This window comes from Cydia fagiglandana, chromosome 9 (assembly GCF_963556715.1).
Source record: "Cydia fagiglandana chromosome 9, ilCydFagi1.1, whole genome shotgun sequence".
NCBI classification, from domain to species: domain Eukaryota; kingdom Metazoa; phylum Arthropoda; class Insecta; order Lepidoptera; family Tortricidae; genus Cydia; species Cydia fagiglandana.
The window spans coordinates 2133708-2156041 of record NC_085940.1 but is presented as its reverse complement, the minus strand read 5'-3'; the positions used below and the strand labels follow the sequence as shown (position 1 = coordinate 2156041).

At 35.4% G+C, this 22334-nt stretch overlaps 4 protein-coding genes across 4 annotated transcripts; 2 read left to right on the top strand and 2 right to left on the bottom strand.

The window, feature by feature from the left end:
• Positions 1-1303: 1303 nt before the first annotated feature.
• LOC134667595 (thymidylate kinase) lies at positions 1304-5509 on the bottom strand. Its single transcript, XM_063525027.1, has 6 exons — positions 5176-5509; positions 4966-5081; positions 4356-4488; positions 3951-4068; positions 3144-3230; positions 1304-2190 (listed from the first exon to the last, which is right to left on the bottom strand). Exons 1-6 carry the CDS (start codon positions 5246-5248, stop codon positions 2091-2093), a joined length of 627 nt encoding a protein of 208 aa, XP_063381097.1. The 5' UTR covers positions 5249-5509; the 3' UTR covers positions 1304-2090.
• Positions 5510-5741: 232 nt separating this feature from the next.
• LOC134667183 (DNA fragmentation factor subunit beta) lies at positions 5742-8928 on the top strand. Its single transcript, XM_063524502.1, has 4 exons — positions 5742-5998; positions 6157-6286; positions 7151-7339; positions 8268-8928. The coding sequence occupies exons 1-4, from the start codon at positions 5894-5896 to the stop codon at positions 8900-8902; spliced, it is 1059 nt and encodes a 352-aa protein (XP_063380572.1). The 5' UTR covers positions 5742-5893; the 3' UTR covers positions 8903-8928.
• Positions 8929-15966: 7038 nt separating this feature from the next.
• On the bottom strand, positions 15967-19698 carry LOC134667182 (ribosome biogenesis regulatory protein homolog). The gene is made up of 5 exons (XM_063524501.1): positions 19508-19698; positions 19085-19363; positions 17993-18212; positions 17346-17608; positions 15967-16182 (listed from the first exon to the last, which is right to left on the bottom strand). The coding sequence occupies exons 1-5, from the start codon at positions 19654-19656 to the stop codon at positions 16032-16034; spliced, it is 1062 nt and encodes a 353-aa protein (XP_063380571.1). The 5' UTR covers positions 19657-19698; the 3' UTR covers positions 15967-16031.
• A 461-nt stretch (positions 19699-20159) lies between these two features.
• Positions 20160-20872, top strand: LOC134667594 (INO80 complex subunit C). Its single transcript, XM_063525026.1, has 2 exons — positions 20160-20378; positions 20503-20872. The coding sequence occupies exons 1-2, from the start codon at positions 20231-20233 to the stop codon at positions 20700-20702; spliced, it is 348 nt and encodes a 115-aa protein (XP_063381096.1). The 5' UTR covers positions 20160-20230; the 3' UTR covers positions 20703-20872.
• The last annotated feature ends 1462 nt before the right edge of the window (positions 20873-22334 follow it).

The following is a 22334-nucleotide window of genomic DNA, read 5'->3' as shown; positions in this document are numbered from 1 at the left end:
GTTTCGGCCAAATACATTTCGCCAAATTTCACTTCCCAACAAACTTATCGCAATAGTTTCATTTCCCAAAGGAACCTTTAGCAAAGTTACACTTCGCATATAATTTATTTGGTCAAATTATCATTTGGCATGATTTTACTTTGTCAAATGTTATTAGGACAAAAACTTATTTAGCAAACGTTTTTTATTGTCTAATATTATATTCCAAAAAGATGTTTGGTCAAAATTGTCACTTCGCAAATTTGACAAATAGGCATCTCTATTTAAAGTACTTTTTGTTATGTTATAATAGGTACGTTAAATTCTACGTAATTTGGGTGGGTTGGGTTAGGTTTGAACTGCGATCCTCACAAAACGGAACCGCTATCAGAAAAGTGGGTTAGGTTAGGTTAGAACTGTCACCCTCACAGAATCGAAATGCTATTAGAACAGTTAAGGTTAGAACTGCGGTCCTTACAGAAACGATATTCTATGCACTAAAAAAAGGTCATCGAAGTGGATTAATTAATTTAATAGAATAACGAGATGTAAAAAAAATTGCATGACATTTTAAACTAAAATGTGGTTTGAATATTGGTGGTTATTTACTATTTTTGGGTTACAATGATTACTTTGGTGTTATTTGCTTTAATAGAATAGCAAGATGTAACAAATTTCGTTGTCATTTTACATTAAAATGGAGTTTTAATTTTAGTGATCATTTACTACATATTTTTGGCAGTAAGAATGTTTTTTTTTTGACGTTACATTTTACTATGTATACATATGTAATGATCAGTTAAATACTAGACAAATAAAATTCTGCAGCCTCCACTTTATTGGTATGTAAATTGTATGCCATGCAATATTTTGGGACATGTAAGTTATGCTTAATGATACATTTGACTAAATAATATTTGGTAAAATGAAACTTGTCCAAGTAATTATTTGCTAAACAATAACTTGCCAAAAAAGACTATTGCTAACTGAAAATTTGCGATAAGTTGTTTTGCCAAACATTTTTTTGGGAAATGATAATTTGGGAAACATAGTTTGGGATGTGATACTTTGGGAAACGATTTTGGCCCATTCGTTAGTAAACCCTATAGGACAAATAGGTAATTCAATATATAGGTACCCTAATTCAAACATTGTGATTCTGCTGATTGTATTAACAGTATACACTTTTAATGGTACAGTCAAGGAATTTAAATTCCGACCCATTTCGTACTTTGTCACAGTGACAATCAATATGAAAGCCGCTAGAGACCTCATACGGTTGTCACTGTGACAAAGTACGAAATGGGTCGGAATTTAAATTCCTTGACTGTACAATAATAGTCAAAGCGGCAAAATTCGTCTGCGGGAAATTCATTTAAAAAACGAAATACGGTAGCCAAAAATAAAGAAAAATATCAAAAGAAAAATATGCTTGCGCACGCATTTTGCGCAGTCGTATTTGGCCGCATTGGAATAATATAAATTTACTACTTATGCCGAGAAAATAGCAGTGCCCTGTTTATCAAAAGCTTATAACTTGTAATACAAGTGGAAGTCCCTTTCTGACAAAACCTGTCAAAAAGGGACTTCCACCAGGGGTGCGAAGCTCCTGACTTCGGCCAAACTCGGCTCCGCTCGGCTCAGCATTGCTCCGAGCAATTATTAGGGTTGGCACCACTTGACTTCCTTTTGCGTGCACGACCACAGATAAGATAATCACTTGAATTTTGACAACCCTAATTGGCCGAAAGGGATAGTGCCATGTATTAGAAAGGGATAGCATGATTCGACCCTGAACCGCTGTCAAACTTCGGTTTTGTAGGAAGCTTCCTTTCTGTACGGTAGTACTATTATTTATTCTGTGCTTCCACTTGTATTTCAAGTTACAAACTTTTTATAAACATGGCACTGCTATTTTCTCGCTGATTTCCGCTGGACAGATTGCCTAACTAATATTAAATCTGGGGCCACTTGCACCATTCTACTAATTTAGGGTTAACCGGTTTAACCTGGAGTTGCCGTGGTTACCAGTACAATTTGACATCAGGTTAACGGTTTAACTGCTTAACCCCGGGTTTGTGGGTTGGTGAAAGTGGGCCTAACTAATCACATCAGGATTTAATCCACACCTTGCCTATAGGCCGGTCGGCGGCTTTCTCCACCACTTGCAACGCTTTCTCCAGTATCTCCTTTTGAATTTCTTCTATTGATCTGAAAGTCATAGACATGATTAATGGTAACATTCCATTTCTAACCGCAGCTGCACTACCGGTACTGAACGCGTTGCTGTCATTGTCAATTTCCATAGTAAAATGAACAGTAATGCAGCTGTCGTTGGAAATGGACTGTCACCTTTAGGCACAGTCTTTAAAACAATACAGTGTTGGCATTTACGCAAACATCAAAGGCGTCGGTCCACTGTTACTTTTTACACCGCGATTTATAGTCTGATCTTTAGGTATTTAAAAAGGAGTAAACAAAATCTACACCCAAATGGCTTCTTAAGCCAGTTTAGGGTAGATGAAAACATTACATGATCAAATAATGTAGGTTAAAGTCAGGTTGTTCAGTGACAGATCCAGGTGGTTTCGTATTTAGTTTGTTAATCAATAAATGTTATAACTACCCGAAAATGTAGGTACAAATTATTTGTTTACTTTTATTTAAGTACCTAAAGCTACAGAGATTAAGTATCAAAATTAAAGCCGCGACAACCGAATATCAACCTTCGTGCATTACGATAAGGTTCACGATGACACGCCGACACCGCACACGATAGACGTGGCGCTCAACAGGTTAACCATATAATATTTAGTTAACCTCTAGCCGCCCATACGTCAAACCTTGCTAAGCAAAATGAAATTCTATTTTGTCAACACAAAGTTCAAATTAGAATGGAACAGGAGACCTTTTTATAGGTCTCTAGGCAGCTAGAGGTTCATCATCATCATCATCATCATCTCAGCCATAAGACGTCCACTGCTGAAGATAGGCCTCCCCCTTATGGGGGGTGAATGCCATAATCGCCACGCTTGGCAGGCGGGTTGGCGATCGCAGTCGAGTACACCGAATTTGAGAGATTTGAGGGGAGGGAGGGGCTAGAGGTTAAACTATATATATACATATAGTATAGGTTATAAGCTATAGGTTAGGTTATAGGTTACCTTCTTGCATCTAACACCTCCCAGTCATCTTCTTTTAGCTGGAGATACATTTCTGCCACCTTCTTTTGAAAGCTTAAAACCTCGTACCTATAAACCAATAAGAAATTACAATAATGTTCAAATTATAAGTAGATTAGAAATTTGGATGGTGGAAATCTTAAGGTGGCCACTGACAAGCCTTCCAACAGTCCAAATAGCGTGGCTCTGACTGCAATCCAAAATCGGTCCGTGAAGGTCAAAAACGTACAATGTTTAATATTAGGATGCCGTCCAGGGAGCATTCCATGAAATTGACTACCGTTTGTCCCGTACGAACGCGAATATTCTGAAGATTTGCAGGTATAAGAGTTTCCTTTTCTATGACAAATGGTCAAAAATATGCACAGAAATATAATCGCTTGCTTTAAATGCCGAAAAAAAAGTCGCAACACAGGAAATAAAATGCGTTTGTACGGGACAGCCCGTGGACTGCTCCTTTGGATGAATCCATTGTAACGGCATCCATTTGGAAGGCTCGTCAATGGCCTGCTTAACAGAAATGCGAAGACAGCATCAAAAATCTATAGAGACCATGCGTGTTGGAGGGTCTGCAATCTCTAGACCTGAATGAAAAGCGAAAACAATTCATGCTTCTAAGCTGGTGCTGACCCTACATTTCACTATGGCTCTATTTCGCATAGTATGGTCTGCTTAGTGGCTTGAATCTAAAATAGAGGGCTTCTGTGCTGCCATCTACAGTTCATGTGCGCGCCTATTGCAAATTCTGACAAAATGTATTTGGTTATAATGCAATAATGTAACTCTCACCTCTCGTTTCCGAAGCCATTTCTCTGCTCTATGCTCTCTATGGGCATGGTCAGAAAGAACACTTGGTCTGGCTTGGGCAGACCCATGTCTGGGGCTTTGCAGAAGTTTATGTCTAAGCCTGCAAATAATTTATTAAATAATTAGAATTTTATTAGTAGTCAACAGCACGTCCACAGGTTTACTCAATAAGTTATAATTTAAAAAATAGCGACCCGCTCCGGCTTTGCACAGATAAACCTCAGTAAATTATATATGTGAACCTTTTTTTTTTTATTATGTAAACCTTACTCATGCATAACTCTATTGATAGGTGAAAACCATGTAAACATACATACAATTACATACATACATAATTTATAAGGTGTTAGTGACTAAATGTACGTATTACTGCTTCATCTCGCATACCTTTAGCAGCTGAAAAAGCTACTCCCGAGTAACAATACCGGTCCACGATGATGCTGGTGCCTTCCTCCAGGGTCTTGATGATCTCACCGGCTCTCTCCCAGCGGTTGGCTGAGAACAGCAGGTGGATGGCTTCGTAGTGTTATAAATAAGTATGGATTTTTCAGACTGCAGTTTTATGGAACAGTTGAAATGGTTACACTTTTATTGCACAATATTCATTACAAATGTCTTTGTAACAAAGTTGTACCATGCAACCACTCAATAATACTGCCCTCCTAAGCCGAATAGCGCTATCTCAAAAACAAATGATTTTAAAATGGAATTCTCAGTAATAGAAACTAAAGTATAAGGTAGCAATGAATTTTCTTTTGAGATAGCGCTCTTTGGCTTAGCAGGGCAGAATAGCCTCTTGTATTTCTAAAACAAATCTATTATTTTACTATTAATGAATAATAGTAATATTAATTCCTATGTCAGATTTTTTCAAACATTTATGGAAGATACTAATTTAAATAACTAGTTAGATGGTTTCCTACTAACTAGATAACTAGTTAGTTAGTTTGGTGGCCCCATAGATGTTGAAACTAGAATATTATACCATACACATAATAGTGATGATGCTTACCTTGGACATAAGATAGTTATTGATAACTTTCCCAATCTCTGTTTGTCTTGCTGGAAAATTGGTGTACTCTGCTTTTATCTGCTTCTGCAGCAGGCCTTCCACTGTTCAAAATAAACATATTTAGAAAATTACGATTTCAAGGTCAAAAAACAAGTCCAAGTCATGAAAATGAGTATCAAAGCTTGAAATACCAACCTAGTGCTTTGCATTGCGTAGATTTCCCCGTCCGATCAAGTCCTTCAATAACAATCAAAGCTCCTCTCTTCATGGCTGCCTTTACTCAGTAAGGAACGTAAATAACGAGTAGATACACAAGCGTTCACTGTAGGAGACCTAAACTAAGACTATCGGGAAAAGGGTTATCAAGTAAGGTCGAAGTCATAAGACAAGGCTTATATTTTAATAATACTCATAAACTGCACATTAAGATAAGACAAATTCAATACTTAACCTAACCAATATGCTTAAAAGCAACCTAAAATCCTGAAAAAGTTGCACAAAAATGTAAATAACAGTTACACCGGCACATCATGACATCAAACCCATCCCATCAAACATCAATCCAACCAACGGCTGTCATCACTGTTCTGTCAGTGATCGTGTTAAAATTACGAAATTAATCCCTATAACGCACGCGTTAAAGACTATTTTCGCTTGTATAAATTGATTAAGTTTACGGCATTTTTATCAGTGCCTCGAATGATCTTTGAAAATGTTTTTTTCATATGGTAATAATCCATGAAGTGTCATTTACAACCTTTATCTGACATGCGTCAAACAATCCGGAAGTACTTTGTCGCGTAAATTATCTCGCGAATAGCGCGGGCGGTCATTTACAGCATATATAATTTTCTTTGTCCGATTTAGTTTCCATATATTAATTTATTTGTGCTAAAAATCTCCGTAAAAAACCATGAAAAAGGGATATAAAGTGGCCGATGTGAAAAGGGAGAAGCGAATCGGCGTCGCCGCCGAAAACCTGCAGGAATTAATCGAGAAATCGTGCAAGAAGCTTGGTGTAAGTGCTATTCCGTGTTTATATCTTCACTTCATTAATATCTAGATGTTTTTCAATCGTTCAAAGTAGTGGTTTCATTCATAGTTGCATTATTTATCCTTGAAAAGCGTGGCCTTGGCCGATATCGGTTAGCATTGACCTATATTTTGTGTTTGTAGTTCAATGCCAGGTGCGCGGCGCTATACGTGGCTGAGGACGGGACGCAGGTCTCGGATGACGATTACCTGGATACGCTGCCTCCGCAGACGCTCTTCATATTGTTGAAGGACAAGGAACAAATGGTAACTGGTATGTTATATAGATAGATTATATAGGCGAAGGTCCTGGGTTCGAAATATTCGAATCCCAGTTAGGACATTTATTTGTGTGATGAGCACAGATATTTATTGCTGACTCATGAGTGTTTTTACTGTGTTTATGGATTTAAGTATTTATATTACTATATACAGGGCGTCCCACGGCGATGCCACATGGAGGGAAAGTACCTTAAATATCATAGATAGCATATTTTGCTGAAAGAAGACTTCACTTTATTTTTAAAACTTAGTTAAATTGCATTCATACTTTTTTTTTTTTTGAAAAAAAATGTATGGAAAAAAATTATCGCGTCATTGGAGGAAAAGTACCTTAATTATTGTAAATGAACATCTTACTGAAAGAAGACATTATTTCGATTTAAAAAAACAAGTTGAATTGCATTTTAAATAATTTCATGGTTAAACCGGGAATCGAACCCGCTACACGAGAAAAAAAAAATACCTTAATAATTAAGGTACTTTTCCTCCAATGACGCGATAATTTTTTTCCATACATTTTTTTTCAAAAAAAATTAAAAAAGTATGAATGCAACTTTACTAAGTTTTAAAAATAAAATGAAGTCTTCTTTCAGCAAAATATGCTATCTATGATATTTAAGGTACTTTCCCTCCATGTGGCATCGCCGTGGGACGCCCTGTATATTGCGTGCTTTGTACCTAAAACAATACAACTAACACAAGCCTTCTTGAGCTTACTGTGGGGCTTAGTCAATTATACATTTTAGGGGGACATCTTACACAGATCAACCTAGCCCCAAACTAAGCAAAGCTTGTGGTCAATATGTGTAAGAATAGCCTATAATATTTATTTATTTGTTATAAATTAAATTTCCAGACTTTGACTACTACTACAGCCTAATCCGCTCATCCAAGAAGGAGTACATTGACACAGGACTTGCAGCTAAGGAGTTTCTCACCACCAACATTAAGGAGAAGTTCAAGGTGTTCCAGAAGTACATTGCAGCTGCTGATGATGCGCGCACCATGCTGAGCGAGCGAGTGCAGGATCCCAAGTGGTTCCAAGGTTAGCAGACTTAGGTTCTTCTTCTTCTTTATTAGGGGCTATATAAGGCTCCAAAGCCTATGTATCACTGCAACCATTCCTGATCTATTGTGATCGCCACCTACTACAACTCTTGATCCAACCCTGCAACTTCAAACAGCTGCAGGATCCTTTTGGTCTCGAGAGACTTTACCTCCTCCGGGCGTAATATGTGTCGGCCCAAGATTAGGTCACGAGTATGCATTAGGCAAGGGCACTCTGTGAGGATGTGCAAGGGCGTCTCCTCTGCCTCCATGCAGAGTCTGCACCGCCCTATGTCACATTTCCCCATGGTGTGCATGTGGTTATTTAGGCCGCAATGCCCGGTAAGCACCCTTACCAAGTTGCGCAGTTGGTTCCTAGACAGTGCTAAGGCGTTCGAAGACTTAGGTTGGGTTTAAAGAATTTATTTCTCATAAGAATTCACTTACATGGAAGATGTAACTAAGTTAACATTGTTCGGATGAGCGCATGTATGCATACTTACATAACTTACATTCACATAACATAATCAAGTACCTTAAATTAACTTACTTAACATACTTAACTAAACATGTTCCTTAGAATAGTCGGAATCATATTGCAAGCCTACTGACTTTTTAGTTGACTATTTAGATAAGAATTAGTATATTGTAAATTTCGTAATAGTATTGTGTTAACTGTTGTTTTATTTATTAAATTTTGTCACGAATAAACGCTTTCTATTCAATAGAATACTAAAAATACTAAGTCTTGATTTAACTGTCTGGAACCAGAAAGACTTTCTGGAAAGTGGGCTGGGTCAAAGTTACCCTCGGTTGGGTTAAAGTAACCCGACGAATGAAAAGCGCGTTAGAAAATCGCGGTGTGTAAGGGTCCTAAATGGCATAACTCGTAAATTAAAGCACTTAAACAACGTCTTCTATTACAGGTCTCGAGCCTTCAGAAAAGACAAAAGAGCAGTCAATGTGCAAACGCGTCAAAGAACGCATGCGGGGCTATTTCTACAAAACCAAGTCAGCCCTCCAGGCCTCTGACCTCTACACTCATTCCAAAAACAGCCGCGGCAAGAAACTAATAGATCAGTTCCTCGTAGACCTACGAAAACTACTCGAAACCAATAAATATAACGCAGACTACTTCAACAGAAAAGCAGAGAAAAACCGCCTCTGCAACGAACGAGGTCTATTCCAATGTGGGGGCCTTTACAACAACGCATCATGCGCTTACAAGGACGACCATCTGATTAACCCGTACAGAAGCCGAGAAGAACGCATAATATTCCAAACATGGAACCTAGACCACAAAATAGAGCTCTCCCGCTCCATAATACCTCAAATCAATAAAGCTGTAGAAGCAGTCTACGCCGGGCAAGTCACTTGTGTTCTATGTGAACATAGCAGCGATGGAACAGTGGAAGCGGACAGGTACTATTTGCAGATATTCACTCGGGACAACCTGAAGTTGGTGCATATCGTGTGCCACTATAAAGGTAAACATGATGCTGAGTCGGGGGTGTATACTCTTTGCAAAAAGTGCAGTATGCATAGCATTGAAAACAAGTAAATGGTAGTATGGTCATGTTTACACTGGTCTACTACTGAGTGTGAATAAAACATACTATTCAATAAAATATAGTTCACATTTAGTCTTGAATTAAACAGTGATGATAAGTCTAACATTCCACTCGCAAGCGTAATGAAAACGTGTCAATTTGTGGGTATATTTGATTACTGAGTGACCCATTTTCGTAGCTCTCATTGATTGTTTTAAATGAGAAACTATAATTTTTCAGTTAGATCAGTGTAGATGTGACATGAGGCACTTGAGTTTCTGCTCTGGGGGCGGAAAAAGCATAAATTTACCGTGGATAAAATTTTAAATTTAAATTTACAGTAGTCTTCTTTACGCCTTATAAGTTAAACATTTGGGGATCCAAAAATAAGACCTTGACTTTTTAAATGCAAGGTCGAATTTAAGAAAGCTGTTGGCTATTGATTCAACCCCATAAGGGCTCACTTTATACACTTCCACAACTTTATTGCGACACATATTATGTGTTTTTTGACCATTATGTGTCGTGCACATAATGGTCTCACTGAGGAGACAAATAGGTCAACTTAAAACGCTCAGATTTCAATTCTTAATCATGTACCGTAAAGTCGGGTTACTTTAGCCCTGGAGGGTAACTTTGGCCATTGAGATTTACTCGGGCCATTATTGCACTATAATTATGGAAATATGCCATGAGGTTGGTTTTAGCTAACCTTTGACGTTTTTGATTTTTATTAGACCCTTTTACATAAGGTTTCCATGTGGGTCAAAGTAACCCGAGTTTACAGTATTTAGCAGTTGTTATTAAATCTGTTTAAATATAAGATACAGATATTTTAAATTAAGTTAATTATCAAGAATACATACCTATTTTTGCTATATTCATGAACTCATAACTCATGCTAACCTGTGATAGGATCGCAATTTATTTAAGGTTTTATAGCGGTTTGACCGCATCTGTAGCCAAAGGTTGCTTTAACTGTCTTAATATAAATTATGTAGCGTTGTATAATTGTATTAAGTATCTAAATGTTATCGAGACGAATTTAAATGAAATTTATAAAGTAGTTGGCCCTGTGTAGTATATTAATATTTTTAATTATATTAGTATTAATTGTAAATTCATCTAGAACCGTTAAATTAAATAAGGTTCTACTGCGATGTTTTCAGATACCACTAAGTTATTAGTTATTACCAGATGTAACAACTGAGGGGAAATCACGTATTACAAGTGTAAACAGCACATAAAATATTCCCAGTATTACCTCCAACATTATTTGAATGTTTTATTATTCTAATTAATTTCATTAAAAATGCTTAAAAGCTCCTAATACATTGACATGGTCCCCGGGCACTTTTTTTAACGAAACCTACCGTCTTTCCTACAAAATGTGCCCAGCTACCATGTAGATGCAATATGCACAAAATAAGGAGTGGTAGCGACGGTTTTTTTCTCAGTTGTTACAAGTGGTAACAGATGGAAATAATCGGAAATAATGCAGTCTACTTATTTAGACAGTTAGGTCGATATTAGAATTGACTATATTCAGTGATTTAAAAAATAAAAATAAATCCTTTTTTATGATCTTTAAAATCACTTTACTTAGAAATGTCATGTGGAAATTTATGAAGAAATGTGTTACATTTCTAGATAACGGTTCAACGTGTTATATTTTAAATTGATCCCTCTCCTTAGAAGGACAAAACCAGGGTTGATTACTATTTCATCAAATTTTTAGGTATAATGTTGTTATTGCATTTACTAGTGAGAACATTTTATATTCCTTCTTTGATCTCCTTTCCTTCGAATAGTAAGGCATAGACTTAAGACTGTAAGTACTTAAGTTATTTTTTATTCATATTTAATGGTATGTATATTCGCACAGAAGACTTTCAATTCTTAAAAACGTTGAATTATAAAATATATGAAGGACTTCGATAACGTCGCCATCTATCTAATAACCATTTTGTATGGTAATTGACAGTCTTCATGTATGGTCTCTATAATTCGTATTGTAGCGGTTGTGTATTATGTGGTTGTTCCGGTAAACTCATTTCTGATGATTCTTATACTTATACACATTTAATGGTGTAATCATGTGACCTCATTGTTATATACAGGGTTCTAGATAGCCGTTAACAAATCACAAAATGGAGCATTCCACGGGCTGTCCCGTACAAACGCATTTTATTTCCTGTGTTGCGACTTTTTTCTCGGCATTTAAAGCAGGCGATTATTTTTCTGTGCATATTTTTGACCATTTGTCATAGAAAAGGAAACTCTTCTTTTAAATTTTCAGAAACTTCGCGTTTGTACGGGACAACGGTAGACAATTTCATGGAATGCTCCAAATGATGAATGCTGTGGGTTACCTACGTACTCACGCCATTGTCTAAAATAGTGAAAATTTGGAGTTATTCCCAGACTTTACTACCAAGTTGCTGCTGGTAACAGCTGGGTTTATTCTCACCTGTTATCATCGGGAACAACTGAGAAAAACAATTCCCAGTTGTTATTAGAATTCAACTAGGGAACAAATCAAATTCATTAGGAAAATGAGTTATGTTTGTATACCAAAGTTATATAAATATATACTGTATTCAATTTAATTGTAACAAAAAAGAAATATGTACTCTATTTCAGTTTATAATGTTATTAGAATTCCCTGTCGACGTATTAGTCAAAACAATGATACAAATCTTAAACTCCTTATTCATTTAAATATTTTGATTAGTATTGGACATTAATAAGATTTGGATAGACATAACTCAAATTTAGATAAAAATTAATATGAAAGATATATATCATAAAACAATACACATATTTTTGAGGAGGTAACCCAAGAAAGTAAGGAATGTAAGTCGAATTTGCGATAGATAGAAAATAAAAATGTTACGGAATTTGTGGGAAGGAATCTGTCCATGTTTTGTTTAAGTATTTAACCGAAATATGATGTAACAAATAAATAGCAAGTAATATTTCTATACCTATATTATACTATATCTCGATTTGTAATGTGTAATCTCAATATTTTTAACTATTTTTTTTATGGTTGCCAACTTGTTTAGTCGAAATGGATGGTTTGATAGTATAAGTAAAGTACAGTAATGCTATGCTGAATATACCAAAGTCTGCATAGCCACACAACAATGTTTTTGTGTCATTATCTAAAATTAAAGTACCTACATTTTATTTTATCTATAAATATTTAATGGTTGTCAATTTTACTTTAAAAATAAAGTTTAAATAAGCTGTTTTTTAACTAAATTTATAAAATGTGATCTGTTTGTTGCTTGCAACTCTTGCAAACGTATAAAGTTTATAATGTATAATCAATAGGGTTGAACGGCAAAAACAGACGGTTATAACATTGTTAAATGCTCGAGATTGTAACTGAGGCTATCAAATAATTATATCCGTTTCCAATACTCCACTTAATAATATCAGTACATTGTAAGGTACACTTCACAGTACCTATTGCCATCTAACTTTCTCCATGCCATTCCAGACTACCTTCATTGAAAATAGCATCCTAATAAATATAAAATCCTATTATGTAGGTAATCAAAATATTGTACCAGAAATCTATTTTGTGACAAATTGTATACTAATATAACTATTAGAAATAGCTTTAGTGCAATAGCAATATTAATGTTTAAGAGTAAGTAGTTTGTTAAACGATGCCTGTTTCAGATAATAAATAAAAAACATAAAAATAATAAACTACCTGTATACATTATTCGAATGTAAAGTGTATTTTGTGAGATACATTGCCAAAATGTTTACAAACATGAAAAACAATGAAACTGGTTAAAATTTGCAGAAATTTCCATATTTATTTTCTCTTAAACGTTGTTAACATTGAATTTACGATACATATTTACATTTAAGTAGCCCTAATTAAAAAAAATAACTAAAAATTTATCATATACATATGTAATCAAAATAACGTTATATCTGAACAGACATCGTTAACGTTAAAGTAGCAATAACGTGGTTGTAGAACGTTTTAGTCGCTTCCATAGCCCTAGGGCTTGTAGTTGTACGCTCGATATACAGTATTACACCTTCTCCTTATGTCTAGGCTTGTGGGCTTTACCACACTGACGGTTATTGTAGCACTAATCAACTACCGTAAATTCGGGTTACTTTAGCCCTGGAGGGTAACTTTGGCCATTGAGATTTACTCGGTCCAGGTTTATATTATTGTACTATAATTATGGAAATATGCCATGAGGTTGGTTTTTGCTAACCTTTGACGTTTTTATGAGACCCTTTTACAGGAGGTTTTCATGTGGGTCAAAGTTACCCTCCAATGCGTCAAAGTAACCCGAGTTTACGGTACCGTAAAATGTGCCAACTGCTTACTTTGCTCCAAAATTAAAAATTAAAATTATAAAAAGCTGTTGGAGCACAGTTATCCAGTAGATAGCAAATTAGGCACATTATATGGTACTAAAGAGACTTGAAAAAGTAAAAGACACTCTTTTAATATTAGTGTTTTTAAGTAAATATATCTTTACCAACATTTCAACGCCATGAAGCGGGTAAACCCGTGGAATACCTACTGAGACACAGTGGCGCGCAACTTTTATTTTTATTTCAAGTCCTACTATAAAAATTTTTTTAAAGGTTTGCCCTGTGTAAATAATCGGGTTGCAAATTTGTAGTTTACGACCTATCAGATCTTCAAATTATCTTTAAAATAATTGGTTTAGAACAAGGACAAAACTGAAGAACAAAAGAATCTCCCGTCCTAAATATATATAAAAGACAATTCTTAAAATACCTACATATCGACTGAAGAGTTTCGTTAGTTTAAACTTCGGCGCCAAAGTCATGCACATAGCCAATACCCGACGATAATACTGACAGTAGTCGTACATTTTCTTGGTATTTACTCTATTCACCCAAAGACTGGAATTGAATTTCTATAGGTTTGTAAATTATTAAACTTTGACAATAAGAAATAGGGGAGACCGAGGTTAATTCAATGTTATTGGCAACATGGAACATAAGCTTACCAATCGAAATTCCGAACCTTTAGAAAAGTTTCTAGGTTTATATGTTGATTTTGCCAGTGTACCTGGGTTTTCGTTCTCGAATTTAGACAGCTTATAGTCCGTTTTTTAGCATTAGAAAGAACTTCGCAGAAGTAAGCTTGTGGTTCCAAATCCGGCACTTTTAGCGGTAATAATTTGAAGTAAATTATATGTATTGACCATGCTACGTTAGATAATTCAATAATTATTAACAATTAAAGAGCCTGACAAAAACTCCACGCTTGCTTCTGTGGAGTTCTTTCTAATGCTAAAAAAAACGAATTATAGTGTGTGTAAAGCCCCTGTTCCTCTTGGTGGTAGTGGCAGTGTATGTATAATGGTGAACTTGTATTTAAAACGTTCATTGTTGAAGGAATAAATATTTAACTTAACATAACAAGGCTTTTTATTTACCTCACTGAGGTAATACTTGGCGAATGATTGGCTGTTTGATGCAGGGGTCGGAAACCGGTATTTGCTCCATACAAAAATACCGGTATTTTTTGGTTCTTTGGTTTATTATTTCACTTTTAATGGGACAATCTAATAATACAAACTCCTTACCTAAATACTTGATTCAGTAAAGAGCATAAAATAATTCAAAATATTGGGCTGTTTCGGGGTTTATAAAAATACCGGTTCGGAGCCCGTTAAAAGTGGGTTATTCCCAGATGTTGACTTAACGTAAACAGGTAACGTGATAAATTCTCACCTATTACCACTAGCGCTTGCATTCCGGAATTCCGGAATTTCGAAATTCCGGAATCTCGGACGAATTTTCCGATATTACAATTCCGGAATTGATACAACTGAATATCGAAAATTCCGGAATTGGATTTAAGTACTTTTGTTAGGTTTATTATTGAAATTTGTTAAGAAACTACACTATACTTGTGTTTTTTATTGTTATTAAGTGCCTCTTAGTCGTTTAGTGAACTACTAAAACAGTGGGACAATAAGGGCTCATAAAAAAAGCAAAGCGATTTACTTGCTTAGAATAGTCTGAATCCTACATAAGCGAATTTTAAGAATTGAAATTTAATAATATTTGGGAATACTAGGTTAGAAAAAGTAGTAAGCTATTATATTTAACTATTTTATAAAATTATGCATCGAATGGTTTGCTAGCAACTATAGTTTCGCCAAATGCCCCGTATCATAGAAGTGAATAAAAGTAACCATTAAAAAGCATCATTAACCATTAATTGTATAAAGTGGTAAAATAAGAGGTGAAAAAAAACATAGCTACCTACTTCAAAAGTATCAGAATTTCACATTTTTTGTTGTTTTTTACTAAAAAATCTAATAAAAATATGTTAAACCCTAGTTCCGGAATTCCGGAATTGGAATCCAATATCGAAAATTAGTTTCGGAATTGGAAATCATCCGATATTGCAAACCCTAATTACCACTGGGAGCAGGAGCAGTGTAGTGAAAGTTCGCGCCTAAAAGCGGTTTCTCTAAGAGGATTTTCGGATTATACCCAATAGTTACCAGTTACCACCAAGTTGTTACCAGTGGTAACAACAGAGACAATTAATCACCAAATTGAGTTGATGGTAACTAGTGGGAATTTTTATTCTTGGTTGTTACCACCAAAATATTGTGTGTACATTACAATGTCTTTGTGGTAACTACTTACCGAGTCAAATAATTTCCAGTTTTGGGATTTTCCTTAGTTGTTCTCGGTGGTAAAGGGTTAGGAAAAGAATCACAGTTGTTACCATTACCCGATTTTTTCTGCAAATAGATCCTTATAAAAGTCTTAACCTTTTGAACGCCACAGACGGCAATTGACGTCAAAGCAAAATCGTGAATCGACGTCAAAGACAGCATTTGACGTCGATCGTTTTTTTATGAAAATCTACTGAAAAACACCCCTTTTACTTTAGGTAGGCATTATTTATTCACAAAACTAAATTTTACCCCCGTGGCGTCAGTGGCACGGCAAATGGATGCGCGTGTGGCGTTCAAAAGGTTAAAATAGTTAACATACAAGGTATAAGGTATATTTCATCAATAAAACAATTAGCTAACTCTTAAATATTTTACTGAATAAACATACTTAAAGCGAACATTCTACGGTTCCATGTTTCCCCTACCTCCTCTTCCGGCCGCCGGCCTTCTTGCCGGGGTTGCGCTGACCGGCGCCCGCTTTCGGCTTCTTGGCTGTAAACTTGCTGGGGTTGCCCGTCTTGCCCTTGCGGGGCTTCCCCTTCGGCTTACTGCTCTTCTTTTCTTCTGATCTCCTGGTAATGAGCAAATAAAATGATGAAAACTTAGATTGCAAAGTTGAAGTAATTTTCCCTATTCTTAGTTTAGGCTTTCAAATCAAAAACAATTTTGTACGTGAAATAACGCTATCCTTAAAAAATAGTAATGATACCCACATGATGGATTTAATACTATAGATAGATTTTCAATCTCCAAAATGAATATTTCCTTTATTTCTCGCGAAATTTCCCAGAAACTTTTTGGAAATTTTTCACGATTTGCAGTGCAAATTTAATTCAATCTAGCAGCTTTTAGATCAATGTGGGTAAGACCGACTACAAGCTCTGGCGTTGCTTTATAACTCATGACTTTGTACACATACTTAACTTACAGGTCTGTAGATAGGGTTGCCAGATCGAAAGGCGCTATTATCGGGAAACAGTATTAATTTTTCGGGATTTTGGGACTTAAGTCGGGAAACAAAAATACATTCAAATTAAAGTAATCGTATTAAAAACAACGATATTTTACATTATTGGCACTACGTCAGCTCGCTCGGTCGACGACAGTTCGGAACATGAAATTATTGTTTTATAACGTGTAGCTGTTTTTCGGGACAGTTTACGCTTTGTCGGGAATCGGGAACACATGCTAAAAATCGGGAGAATCCCGCCAAATTCCGACCATCTGGCAACCCTATCTGTAGAGGAGATAAATTTTATATGCCAGTCTTTCTCACAAAATTAAAATAGTTATTTGCTTTACAAGGGGGCAAAGTTGTTGTTTAACCGCTTGTGCTAATATTGATAGCCGAGCAAGCGAAAGATTCCATAATTGAACCATGAGCTAGCGAGTCTTGGAAATGGAATCTTGAGCGTAGCGAGCGTTTCAAAGCACAAGGGTTAAACAAAATTTGCCCCCGAGTGAAACACAAATTTTTTCACCATACCAACCCTAAGCAAATATTAAATGTAAAATATCAAACAAAATCAAATCCAAATGAATGTTATTAAATATTTATCATCCAAAATCATCATTTAAAAGTCAATTCTACCAGCAAACAAAAGAAAACAACTCAAAATTTGCATTTGATTACTTTGGCTCACATGTGAATAAAATGCATCTTTGCTATTAGTTTTTGAAGTGCAAACTTAGCCTTTCCGAGCTGGTGTGGTGAAAATATTTTTTTTCAACTTACTGCACTTGCTCATTAGCTATATGCTTAGCCACAGCCTTATCCATGTCAATCTTCGGCCGCTTGTTCAATATGCTGTCCAGCAGATTAAGGTTATTCTCCTTCTCAACCTGCGCTGTGGGTACAGGCAGCTTTCTCTTTCTGTCCTTCCCAGGTATAAGTTCGTGGACGCCTTTGCCTCGGGCGTCCTTTTCCTTGGGCAGGCGGTCTTGGAACTTGCCAAGGGAGGCTGTGGATGCTCGGGCGACTGTTGCTGCGGTTGCTAGCTGAAATAGATTTTTTTATACATTTGATAAAATTTAAAAAAAAATCTATTCAATAACATCCCACACAATGTCATAATGAATATTTATATTCTAGAGTCTGTTTTGTATGAAACAGGTGTCTCAGTCTTACCCCTAAAAATAACTCACAGGTGTATTTGATTATTCACCTATTTTGTATGAAAAGGCATAACATTTTTTTTTTTATTATATCTTATCTAATGGTGAAAGTTAAAACATTCACTGCCAAGAACACAAATGTGTGTTCATTTTGTACTGAAATGGGGGTACTGAAATGAGGCGCCTGGCATCGAAAGTGTTAAAGGCATGAAAGGAAAGCACCTCCTGAGAAATCTCTTTCAAACTTAGTCTACCAAAAACCAGTACCTGATTAGCAGAAGCTTTATCAGACGTGACAGGTAGTCCCACTCTAGGAATCTTGACTTTCTTGGCTCTTGCAATATTCTTGAGCCTCTGTAGCTCATTCTTGGCCACTTTTTCGGACTTGGCCTCAGCCTTTTTCTCGTACATGTCTGTCATGGGGTCCAAGTTCTGTGGGACCTCTATTAACCAGTTCTTCTCTTTCTCTGCAGCTGCCTTTTTGAATCTGGAATGTGAAAAAAAAAGAGAATTAAAACTGATCTATTTATTAAAAATTAAATGCTCTAACTCCCTTAACATCATTATAAAATAAAATCATCATTCAAAGATCAAATGCAAGACTGTTTAACATTTTAAAATAAAGCCTTTCATATAAAAGATACACGAGTAGAAAATCAACATTAATATGAGGTCTTCATTCTTATATCTAGAATTAAGCACTAGGCATAGGAAGATTATAACAATGTTGTATACATAGGTAAGTATATCGTATATCTATTTGTGTTCAAAGTAGCGAGTACTAGCATACTACACACAAGATAAGTTGTGTGTAGTAACTGATCTATATAAAGGAGCATTCACAGAAGTGCTTAAGATTTCTTTTTCTAAAAATACTAGCTGCATTTTAATTTCATGAAATATTATTAGAAATTTATGTATGTATGTAAACACTTTATTGTACATAAGACAGGTTAAGATACAATTAAAAGAAAGTAAGAAAAAGTATATAAGTTTAAGTAAGAAAGTGTATAAGTTTTATCATTGTGTATGTAAGTAAGTATGTAGTAGTATTATTAGAAATTGTGTTTTCGTTTTTGGAAGTATTTAAAGTGGGCAAAAAGTAGTCTGTTAAAAAAAGGTTTTAGAGAAAGAAACATTTTTTTATTATGATATATGAATGAAATGAGCAAGCTATCTGTATTCCCTAATCAATATGACCTTGGTCTCTTTAAAGCAAGAGTGAATAGGCTATTGCTGAACTGGTGAGCTCCATCTTTGGCCCTGTCTTCACTTTCCATCAGGTGTGACTAGGGCTAATGGCCGATCAGTTTATAAGTAAAAAAAAAGTACAAAATTAAAAATATGTGTAAAACTTACCCATAAAGTGGCACCCATTTCTGCAACTGTTCGTCCCATTCAAGTTTATCCTTCTTCTTCTTAGTAATGCCCTTGGCTTTAGCAAACTCCTGCCATTTGGTCAGCGGTCTGGGCTTGGGCACCGGCTTGGCTCGCGGTAGTATTGTGGTGGGCTCTGGCAGCTTCACCACTATAGCCTCTTCCACCCTCTCGGTGGGCAGCTCCCAGATCTTGTTGAGTAACAGTTGTGTGTTGTCGCGGGATAACGATTGTAAGTATTCATCTCTGCTTTTGTTTGCACTGTAAGGAAATTTAATTGATTAAAAATTAATCATAATCATTTATTCGATGCAATCCATTAACATTTACTGTAGCTTAAAAAAAACTGTCTTTAATAGTGGTGATAAGATAATCAAATTAAAATAGTGACTATCATCCACTTACTTTAATTTTTTTGTGTCCAAGTCATTTGAGTCAAATGCAAGAAGAGTTCCGATGTCAAATTCTACATCTAAGTGCTTTTCTACGGTGATAGGCTTATATTTCTCCGCTTTCTTCTGTTCTTTTTCTAGAATTTCATTAACTATATCCATTTTAGTGCGTAGAATCAACACATTTCACTGTATACAAATGTTCAAAACGTAGTGATTATATGCTCAGTGCAAATGTTTAAAGGAATTCCTAACCTAACTTTTTTGACGTTACTGTCAAACACGTGTGGGGACGTACCAAACCATTTGAGCTTCGTTAAAAAATGCTCGTATGTTTGTTATTTCCTTAGCCAAATATATTTTATGAATGTTACCACTTCCGGTAGTCTCTAGAGTTGCCATGTACACCCAAAATTATCGAAATTCGGTGAATATTGTATAAAAGGCAATTTTTTATGTAGCATACCATATAACATACCGTAAATTTTATTGGTGATTTAAGTCTCAAATTACTACTTAATGCACTAATAAATGTCGAAAACTGTTAAGTATAATCACAAAAGTAAGTTTCTGGTTTTTACAATTGTTGAGACACGCATTGGATAAGCGTTTTTTAACACTTGGAGCTGGTATTATTTTATCTGTCATAAGTGTCATAACAAACCCTTGAAGTGATCCAGAATTAAACGAAATAAATTGAAAATATAAGCTTAAATTAACAATATTGTGTATAATCATGACCACTAATCCAGATAAAGTGTACAGTTTTAAAACAGAGAACAAATTCTTAGTCAAAAGTGGCTGCAAAAAGCGCATGTGGAGATCTTTGAAACAAATTCTTACTGCAGAACGAGCATTACCATGGCCAAACGATATTGTGCTTTGTAAGTATTTTCTATTGTACTTAAATAAGTGTAGTAAGTTGTGTGTGTGTGTAGCTCGCTAGCCATTAAGAAAAAAAAGTAATCATGCTCTTGTGTTTTATGTACCATGTTTTTATATTTACAGATTATTCAATAAATGCTCCACCAACGTTCAAGCCAACTAAGAAGTACTCGGACATCTCAGGCCTCCCCGCACCCTACATGGACCGCCATTCCAAACTGTACTATAGCAATGCAGAGGAATTTGCAACGGTGAGGAGTTTACCCATGGACATAACCGCTGGCTACCTGCAGTTAAGAGGAGCAAACACTATTGTTGGATAAGGACTGAAACTATTCTAGAGACTGTTTTGATGTTAGCTATACATATGTCGAGTATGTAATAAGAAGTTTTATAAGATAATTTAAATAGCCCTAACTTGTGTGAGAATTTGAGAAATAGAAATGTATTAGAATAAGAACAGAGTGTATAAATATTTTACTATTATATTGACTTCAATCTGTTGTTATTATACTGTACAAACCAGTACTCCATTTGTATAATCCATTGGTTTCCTCCAAAATTAATGCAAAAACTATCAGTGTTAACTAATTAATGAGGTAGAATGCAAGTATAGATGTAGTATCATGTAATATACTTTCTACAGAGGGGTAAATTCTGCTAAAGCTAATGTTTGAGATTAAGCAAAATACTAAAAGACTGTTTGCAAGACAAATATAAGAGCAATAGCTATAAACATGAGTTACTGGTTTTTATATAGGTATATTGTTTACATAATATATAAAGAAAAACCGGGCAAGTGCGAGTCGGACTCGCGCACGAAGGGTTCCGTACCATAATGCAAAAAAAAAACGAAATAAATGAAAAAAAAAACGGTCACCCATCCAAGTACTGACCACGCCCGACGTTCAAACATCAAACATCAAACATCAACATTTATTCAGCAAATAGGCCACAAGGGCACTTTTACACGTCAAAATTGAATTTACATAAAAGCAAAAATAATAACATCAACAATTTTATAAAATAAAACTAACAATTCAATCTAACGTATTACAATTACTAAGAGATGTATATGGTCTCTTAATGTCGAATTACATACAAAATACAGATAAAAAAACACACACAAAAAAAATCTATAATATTTAGAGGTGTAAATGTCTCTAGGTGTCAGAACTATAAGATTATATAGTTTATCAAGTTATCCTTAGAGATGTATAGGGTCTCCAAGAGTCAATATCCTGTATAATTAATACATTCATTAAAAGAAAAGAAACATACGAGAACAGAATGAGGCGTCTCACTGTAATTAATTAATAAAAGTTACTAAGTATAATAGCTCGTGTTAGCTTAACAGACCAGTCTCCACAAACAGCGTTGCTTAACTTTGGTCAAAAATCACGTTTGTTGTATGGGAGCCCCATTTAAATCTTAATTTTATTCTGTTTTTAGTATTTGTTGTTATAGCGGCAACAGAAATACATCATCTGTGAAAATTTCAACTGTCTAGCTATCACGGTTCGTGAGATACAGCCTGGTGACAGACAGACGGACGGACAGCGAAGTCTTAGTAATAGGGTCCCGTTTTACCCTTAGGGTACGGAACCCTAAAAAGAAAATTGCAATTTCTATTGATCTGCATTAGGTTCCATTCGCACGAGAGCTTTTTCAACGCGCATTAAAAAAGCGCTTGAATCTTACCCCACGCTAAATTCGATTGAACTACCAAGGTGTAAAGTCGAAAATCCAACAACGCTTGATAAAAAGCGCCACCTCCATCGTGTGAATAAATACACATGTATTCATTTGTGTCGTTCAAACGCTTTTTTAACTTGCGTTGGTAAGGCACTCGTGTGAAAGAGGTCTAATTTTATAGGCCCTTCAATTAAAATCGACTGACGATTTTGAAAAGCTAGAATCTAATTTATTCATTAAAATTATTTTTATTACGACTT